The sequence below is a fragment of the Mesoplodon mirus genome (genome assembly GCF_964341445.2).
Source record: "Mesoplodon mirus genome assembly, chromosome: 19".
In the NCBI taxonomy this organism is placed as follows: domain Eukaryota; kingdom Metazoa; phylum Chordata; class Mammalia; order Artiodactyla; family Ziphiidae; genus Mesoplodon; species Mesoplodon mirus.
In genome coordinates this window covers 28,044,552-28,068,391 of record NC_138995.1, presented here as the reverse complement: position 1 = coordinate 28,068,391, position 23,840 = coordinate 28,044,552, and the positions used below count along the sequence as shown (strand labels likewise).

The following is a 23,840-nucleotide window of genomic DNA, read 5'->3' as shown; positions in this document are numbered from 1 at the left end:
ATATTATTTCCTGTTATTTGGTCTCCTGGAAGTGAGAATCCCAAACAGCATGGAGTATTACATTTGTTTTTCTCCTCTGTATGGTAGCCATCATTAGCACTTACCTCAGTTCTTCCTTAGCATTTCCTTTTTTGGGTCCAAGGCACATTTTTCAACCTTTGAGACCAGACAGGGATTATTCATTTCTCCTTTTTTTTTTTTCCCCTCTCTTTTTTACTGTTATTTGCTTCTGGAAATCCCTTACTCTGTGCTAGCCGTAAATACTCCTTCTCTAACAGTTTAACCAGAAAAATTATCTACTTTTCCCTCAAAGATGTACTTTCTTAAACCAGCTTCAGTGCATAAGAGAAATATCAGAATCATTCAGTGCTTTTCCCAGACAACTTGAAGGTTACAATCCAGGGGATAAGAATACTCTATGTGACTTAAACCTCAAGTGCCCAGTGCCACTGCAGACAGTTTTGGACACCTGGATGACATGTAAAAATACCTTATCAGAGCTGCCTTTCCTTTTGGGGGAAAAGTGAAGTTCCAACCAAATATTTCACAATCTTTCACTTCCCTTTCCCCTGAATATCAGATACCTTAGAGTCTAGAGACAAAAATGCTCTTGTTAAAATGTCTTTAGGTGGTTTCTGTTTCGACTGGCAAGTGTTCTCTTGATATACAATACACCTTTCTTATCTACTTTGCTACCAAAGAATCTTGTTGCCCTCCAAGTTTTCCCCATTTAAATACAAGAAAATTGTGGTCATTGGGGTGTCCTGCAGGATATTTTAAAAGCAAATATATTTCTGGGTAAGTTTCCCTGTCTTGATAGGGTTTGAGTTATACAGGTATACGCACTAGACAAAGTTCAGCACATACATGGTTAAGACCTGTACATTTTATTACATATAAATATAACCTCAAAACATATTGAAGTCCAGTTAGTGATATGCATACTGAATTTTTTAGGGGGAAGTATACTGATGCCTTGGAAATGCATCAAAAAAAATAGGTGGATTGATGATGGATAGAGATGTGTAGAGATGTGATAAAGCAAGTATAGTAATATGTAAATGGTAGAATCTAGGTGGTGGGTATATAGGTGTTCACTGTAAAATTCACCTTTGCTATATGTTTGAAATTTTTCATAATAAAATGTCGGAGGGGCATAATGAACATTACACTGGAAGCTATCACTTGTAATGCATTCACTTTCTTAGGGGAAAAATCCAAAACATTTTCTAAGGAGAGAAAATCATTAATATTTCCAGTGTATTATATATTGTTATTGTTCATGCTATACAATTTAGCCTTTGGGTGGTGGATTGGAAACAAGTGCTGCATCCACTGTTTTGGAACAATGAGGTAAAGGTGACAGCAATAGTAATTTTATGCCCAAAGTTTGGTTTTTCTTCCTATGGTCATTCATTTAACCTCTCCTGTCTTGGCAGCACAATCCTGAAGTCTTATTTTCAGAGAAAAGAAAGTGTTCTTAAAGTCACTGAGCTGTATTATGATTGAATGCAAGCAAATATTTGAAGAGATGAATCATTGATTCCTGGACCATTTGTTAGAGAGGGTTAGGCCATTTGGCAGATGTCTCTGTGGTGAGCTGTTTATGATGGTAGAGGTCTGTGTTTTGAGAACCAGACCTCACTCCTTTAACACTAAACTTACTGAGAGCCCAAGTTTGTTTTTTCCCCCTCTCAGAGCGGCTTTAAAACATAAGAAATGTAAAATTAATAAATCATAAATGATATAGAAATGGAAAGAATAGTCTTTACTTTCTCTTTTCAAAGGGGGAGGATAAAAATAAATAATACTACACTTCAGAGAAGTAGATTTGCAAAGGAAATGTTTGTAATTATGCCCTTTTAGCAAAATAGTCATGAACAGTGTAATGATTTAAAAAGCATTACCATTTAGATGGTAAGAAAAGTATTTCTTTTTTTTTAATAAATTTATTTATTTTTATTTATTTATTATTTTTGGCTGTGTTGGGTCTTCGTTGCTGCCCGCAGGCTTTCTCTAGTTGTGGCGAGCGGGGGCTACTCTTCGTTGCGGGGCGCGGCTTCTCGTTGACGAGCACAGGCTCTAGGCGCCCGGGCTTCAGTAGTTGTGGCTCGCAGGCTCTAGAACGCAGGCTCAGTAGTTGTGGCGCACAAGCTTAGTTACTCTGCAGCATGTGGGATCTTCGTGGACCAGGGCTCGAACCTTTGTCCCCTGCATTGGCAGGTGGATTCTTAACCACTGTGCCACCAGGGAAGCCCAAGAAAAATATTTCTGCTAAGCAGTGGCATCCAGTGGTATCACTATCATGAAATCAGTTGATGATTGCCACAGCTGCAAATCTGATAATTGTATATATTTAAATTATGTGACTAGCTTTTTTTTTTTTTTTGGTTTCAAAACTGACTTGACCATCTAATGCTAAGTAATCTTCAAACTTAAGGTGAAGTATATAGGTATTACAAATGTGTTGCCTTTACATAATCTCTAGTCTTACTCATTTTCCATTCCATTCAGTCTGTCAACCCTTGGATAACATTACCCATAAGCAGGGTACCGTCTAGGTCCAGTATGATGCTTCATAGGATGGATGTGGTGGGAAATAATAGGGAGCTGTTTCATTGTGTTAGTATGTACCGTACATAATCACTAATGGATGTAACTGTTTTCTAATGGTTATTTTGGCTAACCTCTCCAAAAGACTATGTTCAGAGATAGTCTCAGTTCATTTTTCTGGAAAAGGAGATTAACTTTTTAGACCCCAGAAGAATCACCCTTTAGTGTTTCAATTTGTCCCTTCATTCAGTCCGGAAGTCCTGCCTACAGTGCCAGTTTCTGTGTTGGGTTCTATAGCACAGTGATTTCCAGACCTGGCCACCATCAGAATCACCTGGGGAGCTTTTAAGAAAACACTTGGGCCACATCCTAGAAATTCAGATGCTGGCTATTTGCAGTAGAACCAGGAATTTGGATTTTAAGAAGTACCTAAGTGACTCTAATGCCCATCACCTTCTGGATTATTAAGCTACAATCTTTTCCAAGGTTCTTTGCCTAAAAGTATAGATAGGTAAAAATTATTTCAGTACAGGGTAGATGAGTTCTATAAAAGATGAGTTTGTTAGTTATCTTAGTGCTCTTATATAAGACAGATCTGATTCCAGAGCCCCCACCTCCCAGATTACCTGGTTACTTCTGATTAGCTACCTGCTCATTTTATAATAACATCTTGCATTTGGGGGATCCATTTTACATGTTGGGCACTGTGCCATGTGTTTTACATGTACTATTTCATTTAATCCTCATAGAACTACTATGAGGTGTAAGAACTATTACTATCTCCATGGTTTTTGTTTTGTTTTTTAAATTTATTTATTTGTTTGTTTGTTTATTTTTGGCTGCATTGGGTCTTCGTTGCTGCGTGCGGACTTTCTCTAGTTGTGGTGACATGGGGCTGCTCTTCGTTGTGGTGCGTGGGCTTCGCATTACAGTGCTTGTTGCAGAGCACAGGTTCTAGGTGCACAGGCTTTAGTAGTCGTGGCGCACGGGCTTAGTTGCTCCGCGGCATGTGAGATCTTCGTGGACCAGGGCTCAAACCCGCGTCCCCTGCATTAGCAGGCGGATTCTTAACCACTGCGCCACCAGGGAAGCCCTCCATGTTTTAAAGTGTGTCAGTAGTCAGGATAATTAGAATGCATAGCTGGAAATATTGCAGGGCTGGGACCTGTGCCCAAACTGTGTGACTGCAAAGCCAGTGCCCTTGTACTGTAGGTGGCCTCTGGCATCCCATACAAGACCTGTACACTGAATGTTACTGTCTTAAAACAATGGTCCTTGGAAAGTGGGCCACATAATGCTTTTTCGAATGAGATAAAATGAAGCTGTCTAAAGTGTAATTGTTTAGCTTCACCACCCAGTCTTTTGCCTAAGGTATTCACAATTTAGTCTCTGAGAAGTGTCATAAGTGACAGCCATTTCCAGATGAAAAGCTACATTTTTTAGTGCTGAATAAATCTGAAAGATCATACACTTTGTTCACTTATTTGTCCTGCTTTTTGCCATAACCCTCAAGAGTACTCTGTATGCTCATTTCAGAAAAAAATTAAAGATAACAGCTCTTATTTTTTCCTTGTATGTTTCATAGTCTTTGCTTTGAAATGCCTCCTGGCTTCTCCCCCCTAATTAACTTATTTATACCTGGTCTTTACAGATAGTCCTTCAAAAAGAGTCGTTAGTTTTAAAATATTGAAAATATTTGTATTTTTTTACTCAGTTTCCTTCTCTGACAAATTTTGTAGTTGACATCATTTTCTAGGTCATTTAAGGAAAATGACTCTTTTGGAAAAAATTGACCTGAACTATACTTGAGTTCAATTTGGAAATAGAAAAAAAAAAAAAAACACAAAACAAACAAACAAAAAACCCACTACATTTAATTCTCCTCACCTCCAAATTAGTCAGATTTTTAGAAATACCTGTATTATTGGATATCTTCCATTTGCTTTGAAATGTACTAAATGGAAATCTGCATGGATTTAATAATTCTACATTCAGTTTAAATAAGCCTTAGCAAAAATAGTTTGGATAGAATAAAGTTTAAGACTTTGATGAGGACACGGGGAGGGGGAAGGGTAAGCTGGGACAAAGTGAGAGAGTGGCATGGACATATATACACTACCAAGTGTAAAATAGATAGCTAGTGGGAAGCAGCCGCATAGCACAGGGAGATCAGCTTCGTGCTTTGTGACCACCTAGAGGGATGGGATACGGAGGGTGGGAGGGAGACGCAAGAGGGAGGAGATATGGGGATATATGTACACATATAGCTGATTCACTTTGTTATACAGCAGAAACTAACACACCATTGTAAAGCAATTATACTCCAATAAAGATGTTTAAAAAAAATTTTGAGATCCAACAAAATTCCTTCCTTTCTTTCTTTCTCTTTCTTATGTATTTATTTTTAAATTTAAAAATTTCATCCATTTGGAATTTTCAAATATGGCTTGTGATAGGAATCTCATTCCCCTTACATGGATAGTTAGTTGTATCCTAACAGATCATGTATATATCATGACTCACACTTTTCCACTGGTTTTTCAGTGTCTGCAAACTTATTTTTAACCCACTGCTTTCCTCACAATCACTCCCAACATTGTTTCTTGTTAGTTATTCTAAATAGCTCTACAAGTGTTAGCATTAAACTGTAACTTTATAGGATCCCCTGTTCTCTCCCCTTCAGGGCTTTGTTTTCTGAGACTTAATCTCACCTTGACATCCTCAAATCATTGCCGATATTTTTAGTACCTGATTTGTCTCCCTTCCTCAGGTATGCCTTCTCCAATTTAATGTGTCATGTTGGATTGAATCTACTGTTTGCATGTCATGTCCATCCCAACTTCCATACTGATTGCATGGAAAGGTTCTGGAGCTTTAGAGAAGCCAGTGGAATTCCCTCCTGCTCTGATAACATTGAGAGCACCTCCCCAGGAGAAAGAGCGTTCATTCCCAAGTAGAGCTCCCTTGTATCAAATCTTGGACCACTACATTCTGCCATCCGCAAAGTATTAGCTGGTTTAGCCACAGATGTTTGTAGACTATTGGTTAAGAAACTATGTTAATCCAGAGTATGGATTTCTGTACAGCCTTAAACGAAATGAGGTCATTTTATATATACTGGTATAGAAAGATGTTAAGGGGGGAAGAGCAAATCATAGAAAATATGGTGATGTTCTAATTAATTTTTTTTAAACCAATTTGTAAGTACATAATAATGGTGTGGAAACAGATTCATGAAGCTTTTAGCAGGGGTTACCTCCGGGAAGGGAATGGGCTATGAAGAAAGCCTTTCAGAAAAGAGCAAAAGACCTTTGCAGCATTTAGGTCTTAAAACGAACATGTATTCACTTTTTATGTTTTTTTGGTTTTGTTTGCTTGTTTGTTTGGGCCGCATTTTGGCACGTGGGATCTTAGTTCCCTGACCAGGGATTGAACCTGTGCCCCCTGCAGTGGAAGCACAGAGTCTTAGCCACTGGACCACCAGCGAATTCCCTCTCACTTTTTATTTTTTTTAAATCACCAAATGTAAAATAGATAGCTAGTGGGAAGCAGCCGCATAGCACAGGGAGATCAGCTCAGTGCTTTGTGACCACCTAGAGGTGGGATAGGGAGGGTGGGAGGGAGACACAAGAGAGAGGAGATAGGGGGATATATGTATATGTATAGCTGATTCACTTTGTTATAAAGTAGAAACTAACACACCACTGTAAAGCAATTATACTCCAATAAAGATGTTAAAAAAAATCAGTGGGGCTTCCCTGGTGGCGCAGTGGTTGAGAGTCCGCCTGCCGATGCAGGGGATGCGGGTTCGTGCCCCGGTCTGGGAAGATCCCACGTGCTGCGGAGCGGCTGGGCCCGTGAGCCATGGCTGCTGAGCCTGCGCGTCCAGAGCCTGTGCTCCACAACGGGAGAGGCCACAACAGTGAGAGGCCCGTGTACCAAAAAAAAAAAAAAGTCAATGGATGAAAAAATTTTAACCTAATAATTTAAGATTTCAAGGAAGTGACATTAGCTAGGTTACTGCCCAGTGGCAGGCCTGCCAGAAACCTTGGATTCTTACCTCCTGTCATCCAAATTGTTCCAGCAGTGCCTTCTCTGTGAACTTTCTTGTGAGAAGGGCCAAAGCATCACTTTTTTTTTTAAACCTAATGTTTGCTGTCTTTGAGATTTTACCACTTCTTTTTTTTTTTTTAATTTTATTTGGTTGTGCCGGGTCTTAGTTGCAGCTCTCAGGCTCCTTAGTTGTGGCATGCGAACTCTTAGATGCAGCATGCATGTGGGATCTAGTTCCCTGACCAGGGATTGAACCCGAGCCCCTTGCATTGGGAGCACGGAGTCTTATCCATTGTACCACCAGGGAAGTTCCAAAGCATCACTTCTTAAATGTTGCTTTTTGGTCTTTCTCAGAATCCAGCATAATTTATAAGATCAACAGAAATTTATACCAAGGACCCTTTAAAAGAGTTATTTCTGATTTCTGTCTCCTTTTAAGCATTGAAATCTCTTGGGTTATCTACCCTTTGGAGGGAATTATATACCCTGGTCCCTGCAGTGATGGGTATGGTATGGTATTACTTCCACTCTTTGCTGTTTCAGAATGTGTTCTTTCATTTATTTATTTTTAATTTATTTTTGGCTGTGCCACACGGTTTGTAGGATCTCAGTCCCCCAACCAGGGATTGAACCCGGACCAGGGATTGAACCCAGGCCACAGCAGTGAAAGTGCCGAATCCTAACCACTAGACCACCAGGGAATTCCCACTGTGTTCTCTTTTAAAAGGTTATTTTCAGCTGAATCCTTGCATCATATTCCTACCTATACTTCAGTCACATCCTTTAAAGTACAACCTCCAAATTTTGAAGACAGCCTGACTATTTTGGGAGAACCAGGAACATCTGTTGTATTGCTTGGCTCAGCCATTGCTGTCTTGGTAGTCTGGAGGGAGATAATGTCTATCCATTGCCTCTCCTCTCTCCTCTTCTTCCGTCCCTCCCTTACCCTGTCCCTCCCCCTCTCTACATATTAGATTAGATTAAATATTATATATATATATATTTTTCCCCTATGAGCAGTAATTAGACTGGGCAAATATTTAAAAGAATTTACTACAAATCTGTCCAAAATAACAGAAATAAGTTTTCTCTTGTTTCTGATCCCACTAAATTATTTTATTTATATCTATTTCTGAGCCAGTACTCAAGATATGAGGATGTAATTGTAAATAGCCAAATGTTGAGTAGAGACTACCAGTCTCTAATCCTATGTACCAGTCTCTAATCCTTATGTGTCTGTTTGTGTCCTTCTGGGTCCTAGTCTTCAGGTCTCAACATGATTTTTTACTTTTTGCTACCAGCCCCACGTTAGTCTCCTACTTCCAAATCTTTACTTCTTCTTACACGTAACCAGATTTCCTCAGCTTAATGAAGAGCTGGCTCTATCATTAGGCTGTTTTGTTTTTTATGATAAACATGCTGTGTGGGATGAGAATGGCCATCCACAAACTCCTGGAGGGTGGGGACTGTATCTTGTTCATCTTTATTCTCCCAGTGCCAGCCTGGTGCCTGATATGAGGTGCTCAGACAAAGATCATTGGTGCATCCCTGTTCTTAACTTTGTAGCAGTTGTGTGCAAAAAACTTATCATTGTGAAAATGTAACCTTGTGATATATATTTACCTTCCCCAAAACAGAGTCTTGCTTACCTAACAGAAAAACTCCGTAACTAGTTATATGATTCCTGTAAATTCTCAAGAGTGCCTCCAAATGGGAAATCTATGCAGTTTGGGTAATTTAAACAGAACGCTCTGGGCTTCCCTGGTGGTGCAGTGGTTGAGAGTCCGCCTGCTGATGCAGGGGACACGGGTTCGTGCCCTGGTCTGGGAAGATCCCACATGCCGCGGAGTGGCTGGGCCCGTGAGCCATGGCCGCTGAGCCTGCGCATCCGGAGCCTGTGCTCCACAACGGGAGAGGCCACAACAGTGAGAGGCCCGCGTACTGCAAAAAAAAAACCAAAAAAACCCAGAACACTCTATCCTTTTATTATTATTGTTATAAAATGGGTGCTATCACGTTGGTATCATAACTTTTTTTTTCTGTCCTTTTTTAAAACTTTTTATTTTATATTGGAGTGTAGCAGATCAACAACATTGTTACAGTTTCAGGTGTACAGCAAAACGACTCAGCCGTACATATACTTGTAACCATCCTTCCCCATATAGACAAACATCTGTAATTAGATATTTTTATTTGAAACATATTAAAATTTCTCATACACTTAATTTAAGAAATGAGACAATTTTTTTTTAATCCACAAAAGGAGCCCTTAAAACAGTTGCACACATTCTTCTCATGTATTTCTGTATGGATATATATATTTTTTAAATCTATGGTAACTCCTGTGGTTTACAGGGATATAGTTTAGCAATCAACTTTATGCTATAATGATAGAAAGGAATCACTGGTTGTTAATTCTTACATAAAGACACCTCTTTGCGTCAGAAACCTATAAAAATAACCAAAGATGGTTCTTCATTGTAATCCTAATATCTATAATATCAAACTAGGAAAGTTTGAGTAACTGAGTAGGCGAGAATCTTTTATTCATTTTCCTTTTCCTTTTTTCTTTCAGAACTGCCACTGGATGACCAGGATTCCTTGTAATTGATAATGTTGGAGATCAACTCTGCAACTTTCTTCAGCATTCAGTTGTTAAAAACAAATAGGATGCAGGTTCCTCACATCCAGATTATGACAACAGTACTTGGAAAACTGAAAACTATCTAAATGATTATCTTCGGTTGGGCTGTGTTCTTAGCGAGCAGAAGCCTTGGCCAGGGTCTGCTGTTGACTCTTGAGGAGCACATAGCCCGCTTCCTGGGGACTAGAGGTGCCACTGCTACCATGGGTAATTCCTGTATCTGCCGAGACGACAGTGGAGCAGAAGACAGCGTTGACACCCAGCAGCAGCAGGCCGATAACAGTGCAGTACCCACTGCTGACATGAGGAGCCAACCCCGGGACCCTGTTCGGCCACCAAGGAGGGGCCGAGGACCTCACGAGCCAAGGAGAAAGAAACAAAATGTAGACGGGCTAGTGCTGGACACACTGGCAGTCATACGGACTCTTGTAGATAAGTAAGTATCTGGCTCACGGTCACCTCCTATCCAGTGAAAAGCCTTCTGCCAGGAACCATAACTTTTGGACTTCTTCCTTTCATTAGAATATATTTGCCAAGACTTGCTGCTCATAGGGCAAGGGGAGAATATTTTATTTCTCCTCTGATGGCAGAGTAAATTATAAGATGTGATGTTTTTACTTGCTAACATCTACACCGGTCGGGAAATGTGTAAACATTTCTGTAGCATAAAGCACTTTAAAGCTATGATCTTTATTGGGGAACGTAGTCAGTATGGAGTGAGTTTGTGCTGAAGTTACAAGAGGTAATGGTTTCACGAAGAACTCACTCTTATCTTGCTTGACTATCTACTCCACTGACCAGAGATTCAAGATGAATTGTTTTACCAAGAGCATAGCTGCATGCAACTTCCGTTGGCAATGGAAGGACTTAAGTCAAGGAGAGTTTTCATCCTCCTCCCTCTTTTTTATCCCTTAGTTGGCCCTCTTAGATCCATCTGGGAAGCTTTTAAATTAAAAGAAGCTGCAGGACACACCTGTACCTGTTTTGTTTTCCCCTCTGCTTTGTCTCAGTACGAAATCCCAGATTGAATAACAGTGAAATTAAAGGGCATTGTTCAAGTTGAAAAAAATATTTTAACTTAACTCTATAGCACAGTAGTTAGGAGTAAGTTTTAGAATCATGGTGGACAAAGGTTCAAATTCTAGGCCAGCCCCTTAACTAGCTACATGACACTGAGTAAATTACTTCTTTTAAGCCTCAGATTCCTCATCTATAAAAGGAGAATAATACCTTTCTTACAAGGATTATCATGATAAAATATATATAAAGCATCTAGCATGGTGCCTTGCATGTAACAATTGCTCAATAGAAGACAGTCTTTTTTTAAAAGTTCTATCTGGGTTCTTTTTGCTTCAGGGTCAGCTAGTATTACATATTTAAGTATCTAAATATTTGATAATCACATTTATAAAAACACAGTGTTGTTTATTCCTGAGAAAGTATAGCATAAAGCAAGGTATGCCTGTGCATATTATTCTGAGGTATTTTTTTCCTCATAGAAATAAATTTATTTTGCACATTTTTCTATCTGCCATAGAGCATGCTGGGGGAAGGTAGTTCTTACAAATATTCACCATAACCAATTAAGAAAGGCCTTCCTAAGTTTACTAAAACCTGCCTTTGAAGTAGTTCTGGTACCTGAATTAATTTAATGTAATCTTTATATGTTTGTGGGAAATATCTGTTGAATATAAATCTATGCCATTTACATCCTCTAAATTCAAGCAAGGGTCTAGAAGCTGTTATGTAAAGTTTCTTCACGGTGACATTTAAAACGTGCTGTGAAATTGTAATGAAAAGTTGTCCTTCCCAAATAAGGAAGTAAACCGCAGCAGTGTTATTTAAGCCCATTGGAAAAACAGGTACAGAATAGACTTTGCTGTATTTTTTTAAAGGGTGATTAAGAGAGTGTGGGGGCAAAGCAGGAGGAGCTTTATTTCCAAGCTTCAGGAAAATATTACAAATTATAAGAGAACTTGTTGCTAAAGCACATAATCCACTTATGTGAGGCAAGTAGTGTACACTTGAATAACAGCCTAACTTTTACCTTAAACCTGTTTGTACTGAATTATAGTTAAAACTCTTCTGAGAATGGGAAAATTAGGCAGATGCAGAGCAAGTATGAAGGGACATGTTGGAGAATATAATGGCAAAGCGGGGTTCAGACAGTTTGTAAACATAGTTACATAGCTTATTTTTTTTTAACTGCTAAAGAAAAGAATTTCTTAACCTGCGAAGTTTATAAGGCTATTAAAACTAAACATAAAAGACAGGACAGATGGGCTTAGTAAGAATATATGTAAAAGGGTGTATGCAGATATTACAATGATAAAATGACCTATATTTATTGTTCTCCTCTCTCCTTGTTACTTAGGAGAGAATGACCTTGATTTGAGAGGACAGTATAGTTCTTAATGGCATAGTGAGAGACCTGCTATAGGAAATACACTTGAAATATACTTATTTTAAAATCATTTTGAAGTTTGATTATTTGTGAGTTTTTTTTGGTAGTAACTTTACCCTCAATTGCTAATGGTATTAATGTTATTCTCATGACTTTGGAATTTTAATTTGCAGGCTCCTCCTGACGGAAGTTTTTTTCCTCAGAGAGAGAGAGAGAGAGAGAGAGAGAGAGAGAGAGAGAGAGTGTGTGTGTGTGTGTGTGTGTGTGTGTTTTCCCTGTCTTTTTCTCCCTTTCTTTCTGTCACCTTTGTTGTCTCCATCTGGGTCTCAGGGACCTTCAGTCCACAGCTGAACCTAAAAGTCGGGGTTCTGAGTTCCCATCCCACTGTAAGAAACCCAGGTCCTGCTGCATGGCTTTCTCTGCCTTTTTCTGTCACCAGAGACTTGCAGGTTTATACCGGTTGCAGCTCAGATTATCATTCAGAGCTTTGCAACTCCTTTCACTGAGAGCAGTACCCTGTTCCCACTTTATTTGGTGAGTTTGCTCCATCACTTGCACAGGTGGGGTTTTGGTCCCCATTACCTGCCTTGCAGGCATAAAGCTCCTGGTGACCTCTGTCTAGTTCTTGACCCAGAGCCCAGTAGTCTTATGACTTTAGCTTTTGTCTTCCACCGGAAGTTTCTGCTCTATTTCTGTTCCACAAAGAATTTTGTCGTGTTTTTTTGAGTGTAGGGGTGTGTATGTCCTTTAAGTGTGTCTGTATAGAATTCAGGTGCTCATATTCCTTATTGGTCACTGACCTTGTCATATTTTTATGACTTTTATGACTTCCCTAATCCCATTGTCCTTTTTACTACCCACCTCCAAATATCAGTAGGTAATCATTCTACTGAAATAAAGGTATGTTCTTCCAATATGCCTGGCATATGTTTGTTTATGTCTGTATAGGAAGTTTATAAATATTGTTTTGTGTATGATTTTAAAATTTAACATAACAGAAGTCTCTTTGGTTTTAACTTCTCTCAACGTTATATTTGAGACCTATGTTGCTGTATATAAAGCTACAACTGCTTCTGACTGCTACAGAGTATTCCTTTGTATGCTCAAAAGTACTATATTTTGTTATCATATAATCTGGTGACAGTCACTTAGGTTACTACTTCTAAATTTTTTGTTCCTACAAATAGCATTGCAGCAAATAACCTCATATGCACCTGTGTAATAATTTATCTAGCATTGTTGAGTATATGCATACTTAATTTCATTATTGCCAGATTGCCCCAGAGCAATGTTTGTATCAGTTAGTTATATCATTTAAGACAATTCTTTTAAATAAGAATTTCCCCTTATTATGAAAAGGCAAAGGATGTGTCAAACACCGGCACCTAATGAGTACCTGAAATGAATTTAGTAATTCGCATATTGCAAGGTTATTCTGAGGATTAAAAGATTGAAGACAATAGTTTTTGTTTTTGTTTTTTTTCACAGTGAAACAAAGAGCCACAATAGGTAAACAAATAAGCAGTGAATATACTCCTTAAATAATTAGATTATCATTGTTTGAGGGGAAATATTTCATTCATTATTAAAAGTTCCCCTAGGGCTTCCCTGGTGGCGCAGTGGATGAGAGTCTGCCTGACGATGCAGGGGACACGGGTTCGTGCCCCGGTCCAGGAAGATCCCACATGCCACAGAGCGGCTAGGCCCCTGAGCCATGGCCGCTGAGCCTGCGCGTCTGGAGCCTGTGCTCCGCAACGGGAGAGGCCACAACAGTGAGAGGCCCGCGTACTGAAAAAAAAAAAAAAAAGTTCCCCTAAAGTACCTCTTTGGATTCCTGAGATCACAGTTTGAAAATCCACTGAATTAAGGGGAAAATGCCATTTTAGAGCAGTGACTAGAAGATTAAGTAGCTCCTTAATTAAGTTTGGTTTCTTTTTCTTCTAACACCATTTTATGAAGTTTAAGCACATAGTGATATTTACCAAAAGAACACTTAAAAATGAAGATGTTACGTAGGCGCTTGCTTCTGTAAGTCCTCATTTGGGATTGTCATCTCCCTTCCTGGTGATTCTTTGAGGTACATATGAGGAAGATGATGTTGGCCTCCCTGGCTTGTCTCTATTGGCATTGGGCCACTAGAGGTAAAGCTGAAAGTGTGCTCTGGGCTCCAGTATTAGTCTCATGCTTTGACTTCAGGCTACATGGTGGTCCTTTCATGTGCCCTTGTGCCCATTTTATTTGTGGGCCATCATAGACAGTAACCTTGGAAATGAGCACACGTGGTATGCGTTTGTCCTTATAGATTATAGTTCTGGTTGTCTCCTCCGTCTCTTTCTCTATGCTCACTCATGTACATTTCTTTCTCTTCCTACCCCCACACTTCCAGTTTGAACTTTTATTTGAAATTGTCATTTCTTATTTCTTCAAGTTTGATGTCTTGAATGTTTGTTTTTCAGTGATCAGGAACCTCCCTATTCAATGATTACATTGCACGAAATGGCAGAAACAGGTATTTTTAAAGTTTTTTAAAATACTTCCTAATTAATGATCATGAAGAAGTGTAGCCACTTTTTTTTTTTTAATAAAAGACTTCAAAAATACTTAACACACATGATGAAGAAAAAAACCCTTAGTCTATGGAAATTTTCTTGTATAAGGACAATAATTAATAAGCACTGTATTTTATCCTGAGTATATGCTGCATATTTCAGTAATGGTTTTATCTCACGAAAATTATTAAAATAAAATTATTTTTGGCATTGACAGATCTTCGACTATAACTCTTCTAGAATGGGGAGGATAATTTTTTTGTCCCTCAATTTCCTAAATGTCATTCTGAAAATAGAGCCAACTGTTTCAGATACTTAATCTTCTTAGTTAAATCCTATGTCATAAATAAGATGCTGGAAACTATTTAATCATAATTTGAGAACCCAGAACCATAGCTTAAATTTTCTTCAAATAAAGATACCCCCAAATCACCAGACTCCTGTAAGTTAGGATTCTTTGTCTCTACTGTGATGACTAGCAATTGATGACCATGTCCATGCCAAATACTAGCTGCTTAAAAGCTATAGGATGTTTCTATTTTCCAAGAGTGTTTCTATTTTAATGTGAAGTCATCTTGTGTTGTAAGTTATATATTTTCACATTTTTAAAATATGGCTCCATCGTATAATCTTCTTGATTTGCTCCTAGATGAAGGATGGTTGGACGTTGTCCAGTCTTTAATTAGAGTTATTCCATTGGAAGATCCACTGGGACCAGCTGTTATAACATTATTACTAGATGAATGTCCATTGCCCACTAAAGTAAGTTAATACTTATCTTTTATGAAACTGACATCTACGCTTAAACACAGGATGAATGACCACAAAGAACGTTTGATATAATGCATTTCTTTTTATATATTTTGGGTCTGTTTTATTTAATATTAATTTCATTATGTAAACTTGTTTTTTATTACTAATAAATGCTACATCCTCTTTCTGTCAATAGCTTACTCTAAAACTTTAGTTTAAAATTTTGAAAATGTTAAAAATGGAAGCATTTGTATCTGAAACGGCAATCTTTGAAACTAGAAAAGAATGTTCAGTTGCTGAGCTGATTTTCTTATCTCTCTCCAAACAATTTCCTCATAACAAAAGTTTTTTAAACATTTTCTATTAAGAGAAAACACTGTTATAGCAAAAGCACTTTTGAGTCTTAAACATATTAAATATTGGCATAACTTTGATTATCCCTTAATTAGAACGAAAGTATCTAACTTTCATTGCCTTATTCCATATGGTCTATGGAATCCTTTTTTAAAAGTTTTGGATTCTGGCATCTTTCATTTGTTTAAGCCTCAGACATTTGGGCCTAATATGGAAAACATGGACAGAGGGAAAAGTCTTTGGCCTTGTCACTGGTGAATTGACCTTTGCCTAGTCTTTTAAAGTCTTTGCCTTTAAAATTCTAGTGATATTTGTTCTTGATTGATAAAAAAAAGAATTTATAAGAAACTGTACTTCAGTATCACTAGGCCCTATTGTTATCAATCATACTGGCATTTGGGTGGATTTAGTCTGTTTAACGACTCGAGTATATAGCATATATTTGATACAACTGGTACATTTTGAATGAAATGGAATCTAGCAATTCATTTAAGAAAACCTTCAGGTTGATGAAATAATATTTCCCATCAATAATGGTATCCTGTGACTATATCATTTTTGTATGGTCATTCTGAGTTAATTTAACACATGGTTATTGCTTCTGTGTCAAAGAATTACCTTGAGAAAAAAAACCTAAGTAATATATTTATCAAATCCGTTTGTACATTTTTGTTTTTAGGATGCACTCCAGAAATTGACTGAAATTCTCAACTTAAATGGAGAAGTAGCTTGCCAGGACTCAGGTCATCCTGCCAAACACAGGAACACATCTGCAGTCCTAGGCTGCTTGGCTGAGAAACTAGCAGGTAACTCTGGGAAGCTCCACCAAGGAAGATCTTAAGTTGTTTAACATCAAGGGGAAGATGGCACTGCAGGTCTTTGATCAAACCTGCTTTACCAGAAAAAAGTGTCTCTAAAAAAATAAAATAAAATTGAGCAACAGGGTCTAACTGGAAAAAAATTACTCAAGGCCACAGAGGTAAATGCAAACTAATTTAGCTTTGAGGACTTTCAGAGGGAAATTTAAAAGAAAAAGTTTTCCTTATTTGCTTTAAAATTAAAAATAAGAGAAAAGGCTAAGCTCATATGATAAAGATTGTATGTAATATACATATACACACACTTTATAAAGTTTAGCTAGGCAATAGAGACATATTCGGTAGGAGAAGAAGAAAAGGAACTTTAAATTGGAGCAATTCCTGAGAAGACAAGCAGATTTTTTACTTGTCTGTGAATGTTACCCATTTTAGGAAAGTTAACATCAAAGTATAGGTGAATAACCCAGCTAGTTGTGTCATTTATGGTGGAAGAAACAATGGATTAGAAATCAAAACATGGGTATTGGTTCAGCCTCTGCCATGTGCTCCCCAAGTGCCCTGGAGTAAGTCACTTCAGGAGTGTGTTTCAGGAGTGGGCTCAGTTGCTCACCTGTGAAATGGGGATACTACTATTCCCTGCCTTAAGCAGGAGACTTGAATAAGATAATGCACATGAGAGTACTTTGTAAAAGAGCTCTACAATTTTATTGGTATTAGTTACAAATTCAAAATAATGTAACACATTTAATTATATCCAGTGTTTGTTGTATTCATCTAGGTCCTGCAAGTATAGGTTTACTTAGCCCAGGAATACTGGAATATTTGCTACAGTGTCTGGTAAGTGAGACATCAAAGTTAGTTATTCTTAGTCATCTAGAATTGTGCATTTTTCTAAAATTGCCCACTTAGCCACTGGCACAGAGAATGGAATCAGCTATAAATTTTATTTGCAGGTGTTTCCTGAGTGTCTATCTATTCCTTCCTGTGTTTAAAAAGAAGTAAGGGCAGGATAGGAATTTATTGCAAGCAAAAACAGCTGAGTTGGTCTGGTTTTAAATTTAGTCATAAGATAGGTGCTATGATTGGCTTTTTTTGTGTGCGTCCTTAGAGTCTGCCAAATGGTAGTAGGAACCTCCACAGTGGAAACAAAATTACACGGCATTCCAAGCCAGGAAACTGTGAGGTCAGATTCCCAGTGTATATAAATCTCTGTTCCTCCATCCCTCCCACCGCTACTGCTCTTAAAACTACTGTTGAGGATTTGATGTATCGTCTCTGAAGCTTGTGGTTTGCCAAGGCTGTGCTGTCGGACCTCTCACACTGCCTGACTGCAGTCTTGACTGGTCTGTGTTTTTTAAAGTTAGTTTTGCAGGCCTACTGTGCATTGGCCTTTTTTCAAAATCTGAAGGACCCTATTTTTCAGGACCTATATTATATGTACTTAAAACACTTAACACTATGCTAAGTAAGCACTGTAGGGATACAGAAGTAGTCTAACAGTCCTTTGCCCTCAAGCAGTTTCCTGGTTAGGGGAACAAAACTACTGAGACAAGATAATTAGCCTCCATTTTATGACAGGTTATGATCAAGGGCAAAATAGCTTCCTTCAGACCAAGTGCCAAGGGTTCTGAGAAGGTGGTTGGGAGGTGGGAGAAACGGGTGGAGGGGGCTGGGAGTCATGGGAGGCAGACTTCCTGATGAAGGTGGGACCTCAGCTGGGTCACACCACAGGGCTAGGATTTGTTTGTGCACACAGGAGGAAGAAATGGGTTTCTTGGCTAAGGGCATATCACCGGCAGAAGCCCAGAGCCAAAAATGGCCATGTTCCCAGCATATTACGGAGAATTATCTGATCAGAAGACAGTGTTCAGAGACAGGAGGACATAGACTTAGTAGCCAGGTGGGGAGGGCTCAGGGCCTGAAAAACCAGACAGAGGGAATGAGAATGGATGTGGCAAGAAGCAGGGCGCTAAACAGGCTTTGCAGCAGGGAAGGGCAATGGTTACATGAGCTCTGCGGAACCCAGTTGGGCACCAGAAAAGTGAGTGGAAATCATCTGTTGTTCTAGAGCTCTTTTGCAGGCACTTAGCATAGCTGTGGGGAAGGATGGCTGTGAGAAGATATGATGTTAAGCAGATAGACCTTCCTTCAAATGTGAACACATGTGACATGAACTTAAATGTAACTGAAAGAGCTCACTTGTTGCTCTCCCACCTACCGTCAGCATTTGTAGAATTCCTTTCAGAGAACAGATTGAAAATGAAGCCATGAGTTGTTAATTTCATTATTTATAATTTTGGAACATGGTAGTGATGAATGGCTCCTTTTAGGGTTCTGAATAAAAAGCCATTTTTAGCTATATTTCTGGGCTTCTGTTTGGCTTGCTTAAAGGAATATAAGAATCAGCATGATTTTATTTAACAAAGCTTTAATATATAAATGTTACTAAGTAAAATAACATAGTACATTTAATAAGATACTTTTGAAATTTCCATATCTATAAACGAACACAGTAACTTCAAGAAAATAATATAAGATTTTAAGAGACTCTATCTTGGTTTATTACTATCAACATTAGCAAATGGATAATCATGGACTTGAATGAGTAAAACTTTTCCTACTGCTCCCCCAAAAAAATCTAGCACATATTGGGTAAGAGGAGGAAATTGATAACTTGCCGCCTCTGCAGGGCAATGATTTTTTTTTTTTTTTTTTTTTTTACCTTTTGTTGTCTTTCAGAAATTACAGTCCCACCCCACAGTCATGCTTTTTGCACTTATCGCATTGGAAAAGTTTGCACAGACAAGTAGGTATAGTGACTTCTTACATTAATGATCTATATTGCTTGTTAAAAATCTTATTTTTCATAGTTACTGGATGAGCTGATGCTTTTGAACCCCATCAAACATGCATACATTCTGGGGAATTCCCTGGTGGCCTGGTGTTTAGGATTCTGGGCTTTCACTGCCATGGCCCCAGGTTCAATCCCCGGTTGGGGAACTAAGATCCCTCAAGCTGTGTGGCACAGCCAAATAAATAAATAAGAAGCATGCATACATTCTGATTTATCTGGGTAAACATCTCAAAGCCAGTAAGATTTAACAGTGACAAAGGCAAGAGTTTTCTCACCTAAAGAATCAAAACTTGATGGTTCTGAAGAACCTAGGGGCAGGACAGGAATAAAGATGCAGACATAGAGAATGGACTTGAGGACATGGGGAGGGGGAAGGGTAAGCTGGGACGAAGTGAGAGAGTGGCATGGACATATATACACTACCAAATGTAAAACAGATAGCTAGAGGGAAGCAGCCACATAGCACAGGGAGATCAGCTTCGTGCTTTGTGACCACCTAGAGGGGTGGGATAGGGAGGGTGGGAGGGAGGCGCAAGAGGGAGGAGATATGGGGATATATGTATATGTATAGCTGATTCACTTTGTTATATAGCAGAAACTAACACACCATTGTAAAGCAATTATACTCCAATAAAGATGTTAAAAAAGAAATATATATGTATATATATATATGTGTGTGTGTATATATATATATATATATAATGAATCAAAACTTGGTGACCGTGATTACCCACTTTTTATAGCTAAAAATTTAGTGATCACATTACTACTTTCTAGAAGATAGAGCTCTTGGGCTTTGTCATTATTATAGTTTCCAGATTCTCTAATTTAATTGTCTCTCCTCACTCTTTCCCTCCATTAATCTACCCAGCAAATCATCCTACTCTTTCATGGTTAATTTAAGGTTTATGTCTTCCCAACAGGTGAAAATAAATTGACTATATCTGAATCCAGTATTAGTGACCGGCTTGTCACATTAGAGTCCTGGGCTGATGATCCTGATTATCTGAAACGTCAAGTTGGTTTCTGTGCCCAGTGGAGCTTAGACAATCTCTGTAAGTAGGAGTTGTCCTTTATTAAAATGCCTGTTTTCATTTCCAACTCCACTTCTTAAGTAGGATCACAGGTCTTTATTTTGTGACAGTGAGTGTGAGTTTTTCCATATAAGGTCCTCTACTGGTGGGTTGGCTATATTCTAGCAGTAAAGTATCCTAGGGACTCTTCAGACTATTAGATGGAATGCTTCTAATTGCAGCACTCTCCTGTTCAAAAACTTTTACTGGTCCCCTGTTTCCTCCTGCATCCGGGCCATCAATCAGATGCCACTGTCTAATCAACTCTTTCCAACACAAACTCTTCTCACTGTCCTACAAGCAGTTCCCAATCATTCCTACCCCTGGGCATGTTCCCCTCACTTGGAATTCCCTCTTTACTCTTCTCTCTGTCCCAACTTTGCTCTTCAAAACTCAAGTCGTGTCTTACCTATACCGTGAGAGTTGCTCCCAACTTTTCTTTTTCTCCTCCAAGGGCTGCAAGAACTAAAACTATATTACTGCTCTTTCCTCACTCCCCCTCCCACGGGTAGCACTGTGCTAAAGCACAGTTGGACATCTGACCCCTCTGCTCGTACTGCAGCATTATGGGGAGTAGCTCAGTGCCCAGCCTGTGTAGTGCCAGTTAAAGAATGATTCTGAAAACGTACCATTTGGGTTTTGCTGCATGCAAACTAATGACCATAGGGGACAGAAGTATAAACCGAGCAGTGCTGTCTTTACTAGCATTTGCGTAATTACTCGTCCTGTGGCAGTGTAGCAGCAAAGCTAAGGTTATAAGTCTACCAATTCGGCCATGTAGGAGCACCTCCACTTCTTAACTAGAATGGCAACTAGCGATGACAGTAGCTTTTTTCTCCACAACAGCCTGCCTTAGAAATGTGCCCACTTTTTCTTTTGCAGTTTTAAAAGAAGGTAGGCAGCTGACCTATGAGAAAGTGGACTTGAATAGCATTAAGGCCATGCTAAATAGCAACGATGTCAGCGAGTACCTGAAGATCTCGCCTCATGGCTTGGAGGTAAAGCTTCCATAGACGGACCATTCTGGGGATAAAATCTTGTCCTCATTTTCCTGCACTGGTTCTGAACAAAAGCAATCCTTGCAAAATAGATGGAAATTTTCTACATACTCAAAGAGTGTTTAGAGGTAGAAGTGGTGGGAGAGAGCGTGTTTGGGATATTATTTACTCTTTCATATCTAACATGGTCCTATACATATAGTACAAGCTGTAATGTTTATTGACTGGTTTAAATATGTCTGATTTTCATCTCTGCCATTTTATGCAGTTAAAGGTACAAAGACTAGTGTTTCTAAAAGAGGCCCTTCCTTTTTTAAATCCCTGCATAACCAATTGTATTCAGTCTAGAGCTTCACCTTCTCCCTGTATGTTGAAAATGTTGCTGATTTGGGGGTGAAGGTTAATGAAAGAGCCGCTTATATACAGGAAGGTACCGTTAGGCACTAGACATGTCAAGATTAAAGAGCCGTTTGAAGAATGGCTGCAAATAGTTTCTTTGATCTTACATCTTGCCAAATGCTTTACGTAGTTTTCTGCTTTAGATTATTTTTAGGTACTCCATCTTATACACTTCAATATCCTTCTCTCCCTCATCTCCCTCCCTAACAAGTACAGGTTAAGGCAATGTTTATGCATTTGGAAAAGATTCTACTATAAGAGCAAAGCTCTGTAAGTACTTAAAAATGAAGCCAGTAGCCTTCACTAATTCTTACTTTGAGGTCTTCCAGTCCTTTCAATCTGGAACTCCCTGGAAATTAAACTATAAAATAGAGTGTCCTTCCTTCGGTTTTGTACTTTTTGTCACTGAGAATGCACAGGGAAGAAGACAGTAGTCCACCAGGAGCTTTAATGAGGAAGAATAGATTCTACCTTCAGAGCAGTCGGTTATCTCTGGTGGTCTTCAGGCATTGATGGTGGACTGCCATGCTCTTTTATTTTGCCAGGCTCGCTGTGATGCCTCTTCTTTTGAAAGTGTGCGCTGCACCTTTTGTGTGGATGCTGGGGTGTGGTACTATGAAGTAACAGTGGTCACTTCTGGTGTCATGCAGATCGGCTGGGCCACACGAGACAGCAAATTTCTCAATCATGTGAGTACCTTGGAGACCTGAGCGGATGAGAGCAGCAGCAGTTTTTTTGGCGAGTGGGTGGCGGATACTCATTTTTCAGATAGTTTTGCACAATAATCGTTCCTTGGGCTGAATCACATGGTGCCAAATCCCTAACAGTGGTTCTCTAAACTGATTTAGAAATAGGAAAACACAGGTGAAATTGCCCCTCAGCTGTTTTTTTCCCCTCAAGTTTTAAGTTCATGTTAATCTTCCACCCAGAGTTTAGATGTGCTCTTTTTCCTTTTTTTTTTTTTAATTAATTTATTTTGGTTTTGGCTGCATTGGGTCTTTGTTGCTGCGCGTGGGCTTTTCTCTAGTTGCAGCGGGGGGGCGCTACTCTTCGTTGGGGTGGCTCCTCTTGCTGTGGAGCACGGACTCTAGGCGTGCGGGCTTCAGTAGTTGTGGCGCACGGGCTTCAATAGTTGTGGCTCACAGGCTCTAGAGTGCAGGCGCAGTAGCTGTGGCGCGCAGGCTTAGTTGCTCCATGGCATGTGGGATCTTCCCGGACCAGGGGTCGAACCCGTGTCCCCTGCACTGGCAGGCAGATTCTTGACCACCACGCCACCAGGGAAGACCCTCTTTTTCTTTTTAGGCTCTGCTCCAGCCCCAGCCACATCTTTGGCTCAGTTGTTATATTGGGTCCAGTGATGGTTTTTACCTTGCGTTTAAGCTTTAGGAACTTTGTAGGAATTCTATTCCTTTCATAAAATACTAAATGTTGTCTTGACTGCTCTTACTTTACTTTTACCTTGTAATTAGTAGGCACATTTGTTTTCAATATTCCGTATTTATCTTTTGCTATACAACGCTGTAATTTATAAGGGAAAATTAAGTCCACTAGAGGAAGCAGAATTGGGCTGCCTCTACCTGGGTGTGAGAGATTGGAGTTCTTCGCTTTCCTACAAATGTTAATTTCTTGCCATTTTATACCCTTCTAATGCCCAACCCAAATGGCTTTCTTCTCATAGTCATATTATAAGCTGTTTAGAATTAATCCAGTTTTGATGGGGAATATTTTGTGGACATATGATTTTTACCCTTTGAGCTGGGAAAAGTCCCTTAGATTTTTTTTTTATGTTAATCTAAATAATAGCCTCCCATCCCATATGTAAGGTCCTGGAATGGGTTTTAGAAGTGATCCAACAAAATCAAACTAAACTTGCCTCCCATAAAGCTAGTTTCTAAAGTGCCCTTTCAACAAGGCAGTACAGCATCCTGGAATTGTTCATGGCATTTTACTAAACTCCTTGCTGGAAAGAGACAAATTGGAGGAAGAGGGCCCAGGGAGAGGTCAGGTCTGGATTTTTGTCCAGGATGGAAAACTGGACCCCAGTCTGCCATTGCTTTGTTGGGAACCTTCCCTGATGCAGCGCCTCCTAGTCCTCTAGGCCTTATTTAAAACCTGCAAGAATGGGGCTTTTTGTGGCACCATGTAGTCAGAAGTAAGTGGGTCTGGAGAACAATGCCAGTTAGTCTTTTAGTGCCCAACTTGGGCACTAATTTAAAGAAGACAGTATCAGTTACACTGACAGCCTGCCCCAAATGATGTCCTCAAGATGATTTTTTAGGACTTAAAAAAAAAAATCTTAATTTCCAGAGCACCTTCATTTTAGAGCCTATCATCCAGTTCCCACAACAGTCTTTACTGTCACAGTTTCCATTTCACAGATAAGAAAAC

The 23,840-nt window shown here is 39.2% G+C and overlaps 1 protein-coding gene across 2 annotated transcripts in view; it reads left to right on the top strand.

Annotated features, from left to right (window-relative positions):
* RSPRY1 (ring finger and SPRY domain containing 1) overlaps nt 1-23,840 on the top strand; it is a 46,620-nt gene that overhangs the window by 5,080 nt on the left and 17,700 nt on the right. For both annotated transcript variants that reach the window (XM_082606782.1, XM_082606783.1), the window contains exons 2-10: nt 9,182-9,686; nt 14,111-14,163; nt 14,853-14,965; nt 15,990-16,116; nt 16,907-16,965; nt 18,868-18,934; nt 19,906-20,037; nt 20,938-21,053; nt 21,998-22,141. In XM_082606782.1, coding sequence (XP_082462908.1) covers nt 9,337-9,686; nt 14,111-14,163; nt 14,853-14,965; nt 15,990-16,116; nt 16,907-16,965; nt 18,868-18,934; nt 19,906-20,037; nt 20,938-21,053; nt 21,998-22,141 — 1,161 coding nt within the window. In that variant the 5' untranslated portion in view covers nt 9,182-9,336. The remainder of the gene's footprint in view (nt 1-9,181; nt 9,687-14,110; nt 14,164-14,852; nt 14,966-15,989; nt 16,117-16,906; nt 16,966-18,867; nt 18,935-19,905; nt 20,038-20,937; nt 21,054-21,997; nt 22,142-23,840) is intronic.